General features: G+C 40.7%; 1 protein-coding gene across 1 annotated transcript in view; it reads right to left on the reverse strand.

The window, feature by feature from the left end:
- Positions 1–9,088, reverse strand: part of SLC25A21 (solute carrier family 25 member 21) — a 303,709-nt gene extending 294,621 nt beyond the window's left edge. The window contains exon 1 of the mRNA XM_044437123.1: positions 8,913–9,088. Within this exon, the coding sequence (XP_044293058.1) occupies positions 8,913–8,979 (67 nt within the window). The 5' untranslated portion in view covers positions 8,980–9,088. The remainder of the gene's footprint in view (positions 1–8,912) is intronic.
- Positions 9,089–13,011: the final 3,923 nt, after the last annotated feature.

Raw genomic sequence — 13,011 nt, forward strand, 5'->3', positions numbered from 1 at the left:
CAACCTTTTAACATTTGCAGGGCAGGGAGAGGGGGTAGTTTATATGACATGGCAAATTTGCATTCAAATTCAAGTGACTTCAAAAATCTGTTTCTCATTTAACCTTCTAGCCAGCAACATTATTTTCATATGTAAACAACTGTTGCATAATCAGAACTTTTCTAGAGTATAGATAGTTGCAGGAAAAATCTACAAACGATTAAAAATGCCATTTAATAGAGTGGCATGCTTCGAAGATAGATCCTTGATTAGTTTCTGCACTCCAACAGTCTCACTTATAAGGAAAGATTTTAAGGAAAATTTAATCTGGTGTCCAAATATAACATTACTTTAAACATGAGGTCATCTAAACATCTGTCTCCAATATATCCATAGGGATTTAAATCAAAAGTCTGCTAAACATGTACAATCATTTAGAAAATAAATAACAGAACAAATTTAGTCTTGATTATGATTATCATGCATTTTAAGAGGAAACATTTATTCTAATAAGAAAAGTCTGAATTTAAAGTGCATTGACATTAAAGTAGAATAGTTTCATAGCAAAAAAAAAAATAGGACACTGATTTATAATTATTCTAATCCTGAGTAATATCCACTGTCCTTTGACAAATTTAATATTGTGGGGGGCTGCATTAATGTTATATAATGCACGAACTGATTGAGTAGCACTCATTCATGGTTTAAGGAATCACGGGTACAATCCAATAGGGATGCCATAACCTTCCAAACTCAGGAGGACTGCAGTCGTCCTATGCAGAGTATGAAGCACACAGAGGTAAAGGTTCCTCCACACTCCTCCTGCCCTGAGTAACACTGAGACTGCTGATTTTGGCTGTCTAACTGTGGTGCTTCTGAGAAACAGGGAAGGCGGCTATGCCACTGTCAGGATATGCCCTCCTCTGGAGTTCGCATTTCCTACCCCTCCCCAGAACACCAAGTTCCGAGTTCTGAAAAATAACTTCCAAGTTCCCTTTGCCCCCACAGCTGGCACAGTTCTTTCTGCACTGGCGGTGGGGGCCCAGGGACCTGAGTGTTCACCTAGGCTGGAATGATTTGCTGACTTTGGAGCTGGGAATCCAAACAACCCCGTGCCCTCCTACATGCTGCTTAGGAGCCACAAGGTTTTTCTGTAAACATGCACCCCTCATACCCAAGTCCACTCATTGGAGCAGGGGGATAAGATGGGATGGACACCTGTGGGAGAGGAAGAGGCATGCACTGCAGACGGCTCTGCAGTTACACATCAACTACGGGCAGTCTTTCCAGGAACAGTAGGCCCAAAGACCGCATGTTAAAGGAGCAGGGCTGCATCTGGATGCATTTGATGCAACTCCTCTCTGTTGGTAAATGAAATCCTTGGATTTCAATAGGAAGGAAAATTGTAAAAATGGAGAAGAAAAACTGGTGGGAAAGGGCCCAGCCTGAGTAGTATCTAAAGTTAGCCCAACGTATACTGACTGAAATGAGACTTAAGTTAGCCACCAAGTTTTGTTCATTTCAATTGATGTACCCTATGTAGGACTAACAATGAATATCAGCCCTCCCCAGCCCTGGCTGCATATGATCAGGCAGGGCTTTGGATACCACAGTGGTGTCATCATTTAGAATTGTTCTGCCCATCAGCAGAAATAAACAGTTTATTGCATCAGACACTTTCAGAATACTTTCATAGTACATGGACTGACTGCCCCAATGCACCATTCTTAACTCTCCTGCTGAAATACTAAAAGCCACTCAGACAACCTTCAGGCATAGAAATGGCAAAACATACATACATACATATATTTTTTTAAAAACAAACCCTCACAGAATGTTTCACCTGCCCCACCACCACATATAGCCTCATTGTTTGTTTATATTTGGTCTTTTTAATTCCAAGATACCTAGCAGCCTCCTTTCTTCTATGTTATCCTCACAACAATTCTTAGGTTAGACTAAGAGTCAATGTCTGGCCCCAAGTCACCAAATGAGCTTCAAGACTAAGTGGAGACTAGAACCCAAATCTCCCAAGCCCCAACCTTTACGCTACAATGGCTTTTCTTTCCTTCCCCCATGATAGTGATGGGCATTGCATTCTACACCACTGCTTGTTTAACTCTAATAACCCCTTAGCCAGGTTCACACAGCACTACATCTTACAGTTGGATTGAATATTCAGGATCATGTTCATGGGTCCCACAGCTTCTCTTGGCGTAAATAGTCACAAGCCAGTGTGTCATGCAAATGGTCCCAATTTATTGGATGTGCCAATGCGTTGTCCATATTTCCCCACCAGCCAACAGTACGGGGGCAGGGGGCTTCTTAACACTGGTGGTCCTCCTTGGAAGACGTGGTACAGAGTGGTGGCTGAGTGAGTGCCTAACCAGGACCAGATCAATTCTCTCAGGTGCCTCACTATGGAAAAGCCGCTCTCCTTCAGCCACTTTCCCATCTGCAATAAGGCTACTTGAAGGGATGTCCCCACTGTTACCTGCTGATGGTGTCATATGCTCCTGAAGCATGTCCTGAAGCTACATGGAGTCCTATAGCAGTATCAGCTTTATGGAGATCTGTTCCTGAGGATCCAAGGTGTGCCCAAAGAATAGCAGGTTTTAGCACATTTGAAACCTTTTTATTCACACAAGCTGTTCCAGATGTATTATTTGACAGGTATCGCCAACCACTGTTTCCCAGTGTGCCATAGTGGTCAAAGTTTGGGGAGGGATTTAGGAGACACCGGTTGCAGCCCCCACTTGGCTATGAAGCCGCCTGGGTGACTTTGGGCCTGTCACTGGCTTTCATCCGAACCTACCTCACAGGACTGTTGTGATGACAAAATGGAGAAGGATTATGTAGGTCACCTTAGGTTCTTTGCAGAAAAAAAGGAGGGCTATAAATGCAATTTTAAAGACAGGGAGGATTTTGGACTAAGAGGAATCTATAGCTTTTATTCATCAGTTATGAGGATATTTTGCAAGAACTACCACATTTACCCTTCTCATTGGTCCTAAAGAACAACATTACTATTACATTCCTCCCATGAATCATGGGCATTTTATCCCATCTTGCCAGCATTACCAGCAGAAAAAGCGCTGTTGCAGGTAATATCTGTACTCTCCCCACTGCATAATACCTCACCTCTTTTCCTAAGGGAAGGTGAAATGTAACAGAGGGAATTGCGTTTTGAACATTCCTTTCGAGCACTCGAGACTACCTCAGGGGACTTTGACTCACTGTATGAGTAGAACACGTGACAGAGCAATTCATTTTTCTACGAGAACACCAGTTTGCTCACCCATTTCTTCTTACCAGGCATATCTGTCAAGCATGTATGCTGTAATTTATTTTTAGATGAGGGGTAAAAAAATGCTTTATCCACCCAGGCTCTAGCAACATCAAAGCTGCAATGCTTTCACTCATAATTAATTGCTGTTGAATGACAATTGTTGTAATGTTTTCATTTTCATGTCATACTGTTTAATTAAAATGGGTTGTTTTTAATTATTGTTGTAACCTGCCTTAAAGGCATATATTTATAGAATGGTAGAATATAAATGTTTTTAAGAAACAAGCAAGCAAACCTATACTCTTTTCCATGAAATTGGCCTATTTCCTCTAATCTTGTTTTCACCACTGCAAAAAGTTAAACCTGATATTCATCTTTGTGAGGAATACATATATACAGTATATATGTATATAGAATGTCATATGTTCACAAATTCTTTATTTAATATATTAATGCAGCATTACACTGCCATCCAGTGGCCAATTTAGTACATGTGTGATGAAGTAATATTATTTGTGGGGGTGTTTGCCTATTAATACAAACCAATTCACTTATGCAACTCCACCATAATCCTATGCATGTCTTTTCTCAACTAAGTCCTGTTGAGTTCAGTGGCACTTATTTCCAGGTAAATATGTATAGGATAGCACCTTAAGAATCCTATTTAAAACAAAAACAACATTCTGTATTTCTGCTGAACATAAATCAGACATTGAGTATAACCTCTCTGCTAAATAACAGCACTCAAATCAACCATTTCAAAGAAGAATAAAACCACACTTAAAGGCAAGGAAACACATTCATATAGACTGCCATTGGTGTATATGATTGGGCTGAGCAAAGAAGCAGCAAGTACGTGGTAAGAATGTTCTATGTCCAAACACCATATTTATATATTTATTTTATTTTACTTCTATACCACCCAATAGCCCATTTTTCCTGAAGTTTACAGTAGTACAATAGTTTACAATATTTTACAGCATCAAGACAAACTGTTAATTTCCAGATCTGTTACAGAGTTAGCATGCAACACAGAGTCATGAGTCTGTAATTTACAATAAAGTAAATAAACCACTATTTAAATAAACCAGTTTATTTAAATCAACCACTAAATAAACTGCATGATACCTTCCAAAATAAACTACAGCTGATATTACTGGTAGTGGAGGGTCAGGACAGCAATTCTGTCATATACTCTCCTATAAAATTTCTCTGCCTTTAAGCCCACTGTCTCTGGACAGTTTGAGTGGCATGATCAACCATGACATACCAATTGTTCCACTCCTGGTTTAGTCTGGGAACGTATGTTTAAAGTTGCTCCTTGTCCAGCCACTAAGGACTAGCTGAAACAAGACCAGGAAGAGATGATAGTAGTCCATGATGATGGTGACCATGAGCTATTGGTATGAAAAATCAGAGTAAAGCTAAGAAATATCACTAATGGAAGCATAATGCAAAAATACAACTTTTTACTTGGGGAATTTAAAGTCTACAGAAAGAACAGATTTGCATTACTGAATTCAGCTGACTGTGAACTAGAACTGTGGACTATGAGCACATTATCAAGGAAGAGTGCAAAAAGTCAATTCCTGTAGCTCCCCAGGGAGCTTTCCCTGGTGCCAACATCACCATCTTTTCAGTGCCAGGTTTACACTTTACTACTAGGCATTTAACAGCATCTAATGGGCATTTTAAAATTAATTTAGTCCTTGGTTTTTAATCTGGTCCTTGTGGATTTATTGCTAATTGTTTAACATAAAAAGTTTAATATTTCAAATAAAGATTTTCTGTTATGTCTATTTTATAAACCATACAGGGAGCTTTAGCTATTGGGAATGAATGAATATATAGGATTGCCTTGCTTTGGCTGACAGCAAGTTCAGTGTTGACCCACAAGAACTGGAGACAGAAAACCTAGTCTTTCATCTGTTTGCTGAATTTTCTTCCCTGCAATCTACAAAATATGGTAGCAATATTTTAGCAACCCTGTTTCTTAGAAATGTAGCAAGATCAGAAACTTGTATATAAAATAATTAGTTACTTTTCAATACTTTTATAAAAGGTTTGTTTCAAGTTACCATTTGTGATATCAGTCTTTTTTTTTTTTTTTACTTTTCCTTTCCTCTGAACAGCAATGCCAAAAGAAGAATTTAATTCCAAGTTACATTTCTAGTATTTTTAATATTGGGTTGTCCTATAAAAGATACTGGCTCAATTACTTTATACATTTTATTCAGAGTGGCAATTCTTGATTTTGTCCCTTCCTTTATGGAAGTTTTCCCCCATGTATTCCACAATGACTCAGTCTTTGAACACTTGTGAAAAACATAGACTTCCAAGTAGCATGGAAGAACTGAACATGCATTGCAGAATTTATATTTCTGACTTCAAATATAATTTCGTGGTTTTTAAAGAACTTAACATTGTTTCCTGTCTCAACCTGCACAAATACCAATTAATTGAGCTGTTGAAAGATGCTGTTAAAGCTGTCCAGTTTTTCTGAAAAGTGTGTCAACATTCTGACCAGATAGCAAGGCCAGGGATCTGCAGGGATTATATGTTCAGCAATGAGCACGCTGCTTGCTGCATCCCAAGAACAGTGGATGTGGTTCTCAAGAGTTAAAGCAAGTGAGCTTCTTAAGTTCAGAATATATTGTATATCATCCAGGAATTGAAATGCTGCTTGCTCAGAAAACAAGGGTGAGAAACAGCTAGGTGTGCTACAGCAGTCTTTCCCCTAGCCATGGGCTCTTCCAAACAAACAACCGGAAATTGCTGTTAAGGCCATGGAGGCTCTTCAGTGGAATTCAGCCATAGTCTCAGTTAATCCTTGGGAGTCTTTACTGGCAGTTGCTCAGCGCAAGTGTTCAATGAGAAATAAAAATCTGCAAACCTATAGCCTACTTTTCCTGTTTGTGTTTTGCCAAAAGGTTTAGTGATCTTACATTCCAATGAACAGTGTATGGGAGCGGGCAGGTTTGAACAATATACAGTTTACAGTACAATCCTCTTGTTACTAGATAGCAGGTAGGCAACCTGACAGATAGCAGGGAGTTGCTACCATATTTTGTAGATGGTAGAGAAGAAAATTCAGCAAACAGATGAAATACCCATGTATGGCATTTTTCTATCTCCAGTTCTTGGTGGAGCAACAGTGAACTTGCTGCCAGCCCAAAGCAAGACAAATCCTATATATTCATTTGTTCATACTTTCCATTTCTATACCATCCAATAGCTAAAACTCCCTGGAGGGTTTACAAAACAGACATAACATAAAGCCTTTAAGATTAAAAGTTTAATAGTTCAAATAGTTAAACAATTAACAATAAATCCAGAAGAACAAGTTTAAAAACCTAACTTTAGGAGGCCCATTGGATACTGTCAAATGCCTGTCAGTAAAGTCTAAACCCAGCACTGAAAAGATGGCAATGTTGGCACCAGAGTGAACTTACTAGGAAGTTTGTCACTTTTGAGAAGACCCTCTCCCTTTCTGACATCCTTTGAAACTCAATTGGAGGAAACATTCAGATGAGGGCATCAGATGTTAATGGCAATGTACATGTAAGTCCATACTGGGAGAACTGCTACGTCAGGTATGTGTCCCAAGTTGTATGTATGTATGTATGTATTTATTTAGGAGACTTCTATGCCGCCCCATTCGCCAAAGCCTCGGGGCGGCTCACATCCATTTTCTATCTTCATATCATAGAAAAATGGAAAATGTGAAGCAAGATGCTGGAGCATGTTGCAATATCATTACATGTCACAATGCAATATTTATACAAGTACTGCATTGTATAAATATACTTACAACCCCTTTTTTCTATTTATGTATTTGCGACATAAAACAACATGCATATGAAAAACTCATGGCCAATCTGGCTCAAGTTTAAATGGAACCAGCAATTCATATTTACACATTTATTCTTACTTGCTACTTGGATTAACCCTTAATCATTCCTAGCAGGGGAAGCTATTTCACACAAATGTCGCTCTACCAGTCAGTTCGCTAGTTCTGTATTTCAAGAATTCAACACAGTCAAGATGTTATATTAGTCCAGGTGAAAATAAGTCCAGATAGGCAATATGAAGCTAGATTACATGGATACCTAGTGGTTAGCAAGATACCATATTGCAATTTCCTAGGAATAAAATCCTTTATCTCAGCTCTTAGGCTTGGACTTATACCTGTTCACTTCTCTGGCTAGGTTCTTGTCCCTCAGCTGTATCACATCAGAGCTCTCACATGATCATGCAGCAACCTGGCCTCAACACAGGCTGGGCTGTGTGTCTATCCTGACAGTTAAACTCACATACACTCTATTTCCATATGACTCAAAACATCACCTTTGCTGAAATCTAACACAAAAAATAAACAGTTGATAAAAATAGGATAAACTTAATAACTGAGGCTGATGAATAGATAAGCTAAAGAGGTGAGGCTAGATGAGGTGAAGTAGATGGATAAAATGAAAAAACAACACAACTCCAGGCCTGTGGGTTGTGTCCATAACAGTGACAGAGAACCAAGCTGGAGTGAGGCTTCTTTCATACTGAGGAAGAACTGAAATAAACTGGATAGACATTCTTCCTAATGGTATCTCAGGCACCAAGGCCTGATCAATTTCTAACAAGTACATAGAGCAGCTAAGCGGCTACAAATAAAAAGCCTAAGGGGCAACATAACAAAATGGCACAACGCCCATTGAGGTAACATCTGCTATGAGGTTTTCCCACTTCATGATCTTGCAGTCACTGGGAGGTACAAAAAAAGCATTCAGTGGTGCTAGCTTCCCTTGTTGGTAAGAGATAACCAGGGATTTCACAATTCTGTCATTTTTTCTCAATTCTTTACATTCACAAAACATTACAGTATTATGTGTATACATCTATAGAAACAAACTCTTGCAAACACCAGATTGCTTACTTTTGTAGCCAAGTGCATAAGTCCCCAATTTGTTTGTGTATCTAGACTTCAGATGCTTGGCTGCATGACTATTTGGCAGCCTCTCTCCTGGGATGACCTGTCTCTATGAATGACCACAGCGATCCCCATTGCTTCATTCAAATTAATTAAAAACTTGTGAACAATCACATCGTTGTGCTCCGAAACCATAGAGAAAAAGGCTAAAGCAGCCCAATGTCCACCATAGGAGTAAAAGCCCTGGAATTGCAGAAACTACCTCAGGCAAAGTGTTTTCAAGCAATTAAAACTAGGGAAATGCTTCTGCAGTTTCTATCAGTTCTGATGATATCTGGACAAGCTTAACAAGCCCGTTAAATTGAAGGGAGCTTTCTCCTGAGCAGAGCTGTGTGGGACAGCTCAGCAGAGGGCTCAAGCCAGCAGAGGAAGGAAGCAAGTGAGCAAAGCAGAGCAGGCGAGCCCGCCGCCCCACTTCCTCTAGCACGGAGCCTCCCCGAGTGGAGGACCAAGCCTGAGGGCAGCCTATTGCCTTGAAGAGGCGGGCCTAACTCCATGCACCGGAGGGAGAGGCGGGGGTGTTCAGACGTCAGGACTGGCGCTTTGCAACCGTAGGGAGAGGTCGTGTGGGCTCAAGGGAGCGAACCGGGCGTAGGAGGAGGAGAAAAGGGCGCGCGAGGATGGATAGACCGACTAGTTGCGACGGAAGCGCGTCCGACTTACCCGCGGAGCCTCCGGCCAGAATCTGGTGGGATGCCTCGTGCCAAAACGGCCTCGGTTTTCCGGCCATGGTCGCCTGCAGGCGGAGCGGGCGGTGAAACGTGCGTTGCTTCTGCTGCAAGAGGAGAGGCAGCGGGCTGGGAGCGCCTCCTTTTAGCGCGCGGGAGAGACGAGGCCGGGAGTCCCCTGGGCTCGGAAATAGCGACTGGGCGGGAAAAAGAAGGGTGTGTGGGGTGGGGGGAGGAGGGACAAGACGCGGGCTTATCAGAGGACAGCCTTCCCTCACTCCCTTCCCAAAGTTGTGCGGGCTGTAACCTTTAGACCGCTTGGCTGGGACCCAAGCCAGGGAGTCCACCAGTTCAATGCCCGGAGCGTGCGAGGAGAGGCTGGCATTTCCCTCCGGAACGTCGCAAGAGAAGCGGAACCAGTCGAGCATCGCCGCCAGGCAGCGGCCCGGAGCTCCTTCCGGGCAGCGAGAAACGTGGCCCTACAGCAAGTGCCCGTCATACTAATTTAAAGAAGGGCAGGGCTCCCGCTTCTCCTCCCCGTACGGCCCTGGTTTGCACAGTAAGTCTCGTCTGCTGCAGCCCTTCTATGGGCTATCCAGGATACCCCCCTTTCACGGCTCTTTCTTGAACCTAACTGCCCCCGCCAGGACTTGTGGAGCAGAAGTGGACCAGGGAAGGGAGTGGAGCAGGCGTCATAGTAACAGGTGGAAAAGTGGCTGTACCCACAACAAAACACTGCTGAGCGCTCTGTATGTTGAAATGAAAAGTATTTTGAAGCGGATTGGTCTTGAATTAGCTTTACAAAAGATACAGGTGATGCACACAGAGAGGGAAAGATCAGGATCAACGCAGCTGCCTGTATTTTTGGACCTTCTGGCATATTTTACCAAGGCTTGAGAAAAGTTCATAAGCCATAGTGGCTTATTCGCACAAAGCTGCATGTTTCGCTGCTGAACCCAGCTGAGTGTGACTTGTCATTCATTACATGTGATCGTGGCTGACAAACCACTCAGAGGCCGTACATCTGTGTTGTACATCCACCCTGTATTTTTGCCACTCATGGACAGTTCCAGGCAGGAATTTCCTGCCCCCAGTTCAAAATACCTGCAAAACATGTGCTGTGCCCTGATTTTCAGATCACCCAATTCTTGTATGTTTAAATAGGACAATAAGAAGGTACTGTGCCTGCATGGTGGTTCTTGCACATTTGACAACATTGCCTATGAAAGGTCTCCAGGTATAGCTTGTGCAATAAGAATGTCTGGTGTGACTTGATAACAAAATCGCAATCAGTTCTGAAACTTACAGGTGGCTTCAGGCCAGTTGTTACCTCTTGACTTAATCTCACAGGATTGTCATGATCCAAAAATATGGTGCAAGCCATGCAAGTTCCGAGTTCCTCCAAGGAATGCTGAATAATAAATAGAATAGCCTGTGCACATTCATTAGTAGCAACTTGGACCAAAGAGACCTGGCTTCTCAGCCTTCAAATCAATGGGGTGACCAATCACCACCTTTGTTTCTTTTTATTACATTTATATTGCCCTTTTTTCTTTTTTAAAGAACTCAACACATTCTGCTGTTCTCAGTCATATCCATAACGACCCTGTCAGGTAGGCTGGACTGAAGGTCTGTGACTGGTCCAAAGTCAGCCAGTTAGCTCCATGGCTGAATGGGGACCAGAACTGCAACTCTTCTCAGAGGGCTACTGTGAGGATAAAATGGCCATGGGGCAATAGGAGTATTTAAAGAATGGACATTAAGGATATTTTACTAAATTGCTGGTTTAAAAATTACTTTGATGTATTTATCTTATTCTTACCTTTCCTTACCAAAGTAATATTGAAGTGGTAGTTCTAGTTTAAATTATATAATGGTATTGTATAATGTTTTATTTACGAGACAGTACATGAAAATCCAAAGACTTGGAAAGTCATAGGCCAGGCAGAATTAGTAAAGCAAGAGAAAACTGTAGTTATGTTGTTTACTTACATACACACAAGGTATTTGATCATTTCAATAATCTTAACAGTATAATGATGATGCTTAATTGGAAACAACCTCATTACATAATGCTGAAGAGGTCTTGTGTGAAACAAGCAGGTTGAGGAGTCCACAGATTTCACCAACAAAAGTTACCTTCTAGCATATGTAAGATTTACAATTTATGAGATTTAAGCAAACCTTTCCTGTTGCAAAGCACTGCCTGAAACCGGCAAAGGGCAAGATATATTTAACAGGTTGTTTTCATATCTGGAAACAACCTTTTGTCTGTTTTGGGAGAACTGTGTAGGCACCTGACTGATGGTACCCCTCAATGGTTGACTTGTAAAGAGAAAGTCCTGACATATGTTGTCACAACTTACTGCTTTATTCACAGAGGGGTACTGGCTGCAAAAACTCTTGGAATCGAAATAAGTTTTGGATGATGCTACAAAAATGGTTAACTTTATCCAACCAAGACCAGTTCACCCCAGAATGTTTCAAAAACTGCGTGAAAATCTGGACAAAGAACACAGAAATCTGGTGGCTTAGAGAGGAAGAATTCTCAACAGGATGTTAGAGCTGAAAAGTGAGTTCTGGGAGTACATTCAAGAAAATAGTAGGCCAGATTTTGCAAAGTGCTTTGAAGATGAAGAATGGGTGGAGATACTAGCCTAGTTAGCAGATATTTTTCATCACATGAACCAGTTGAACAAGTCTCTGCAAGGCCCCAAAGAAAATGACTGACTTCAAGCGACAAGATTTTTAATTTAAATCTTCATTGAAGATGAAATCCAAGTGTGCTTATCTAAACTTTGATCCAGAATTAATTATTTGTGCAGTAAAAAACAAGCACAGATTTTACATTGAAGAAGTAAATTTCATTAGTTTCAAAAATAACCCTGTCTTGGCCGATATTTTTGTTCATATTGCTTTTTATCCTACTATTCAACATTGTGAATAATTTTTATGTTGTAAATAGCACTAATTAAGATCAGTCAGTGTAAATAGCACTATTATTTACATTAAATCCAGGGTCTACCCATATAATAATTTTAATGCAGCATTCTAAGACTTGAGAATTGTTTCAAGGTAAAAAGGTTAAGAAAGCCTGGATTAAAGTGTTAGACAGTGACATAGAACTGGGTTCTAGTCGCCACTTAGCCCTATTGGGTGACTTTGTAACTCATTAACACTCAGTCTAACCTACTTCACAGGTTTCTTTAAGGATAAAATGGTGAAGAAGTGGATGACTGTGTAAGATCCCTTGGGTGCCTTTTGCAAGATGCAAAGGGACAGTATGTAAATATAGCAATAAGCAAAAGAATTAGAATAATCAGATTAATCATCATGATTTTCACAGAACATTGCCAGAATTCATCAAGAACAATATTGGAATGAAATTGCTATTTTCTGCAACTAAGAACCTCTTTATCTCATACTTACGTTAGCAGGGATGGGGGCTAGCCATAGAAATGACTAGTTGGCGTAGCAGTGCTGAACATCTTAATTGTGTTGGCATAACTGAGAAATGATGGCTAATGGTTCTTGGAAGCTGGGCCCCAACATGTGATTTAGCAAAAATATTTTCATTAAAAAAGAATATCAAGAAACTTTCATTAATCAACAGTTACACAGTTCTATGTGACATTTCTTGGCAGGATGATGGCATATACACTGAGAGGAAGCAGAGTTAAGTATGTCTGTATAAAGCTGAGGTGATTTACCAGGACAGACACATGGAGTGGTTACATCTCACATTGCTGAGAATGTAAGCTAGAGCTTTGGTCCTTGTGGATGTATTTATTGACAGTTCAGTGAAGAATTTGAAGTCTCTGCCTCTCCATATTCCAACTTTGTCTTGTATTTGCGATATTTGTTTTCTAGATTCCTATGTTATTTTGGTTAGGTTCCTAGTTATATTACAATTAAAACAGATTAGATTGCCAAGATGGCAGTCCAACTTTCTATTGGCATGCATGAAAACCTGTTTAGTGACCAGGAATTGCAAGGAGATGTCTCGCAGGGCAATCCTAGATAGATTTACCTGGGAATAGGTTTTAAGTGGAGTCCATGGAGCTTGCTTCTGAGTAAACATGTATAGGATTTTG

This window comes from Varanus komodoensis, unplaced genomic scaffold, assembly GCF_004798865.1.
Source record: "Varanus komodoensis strain SLA01 unplaced genomic scaffold, ASM479886v1 scaffold3, whole genome shotgun sequence".
In the NCBI taxonomy this organism is placed as follows: domain Eukaryota; kingdom Metazoa; phylum Chordata; class Lepidosauria; order Squamata; family Varanidae; genus Varanus; species Varanus komodoensis.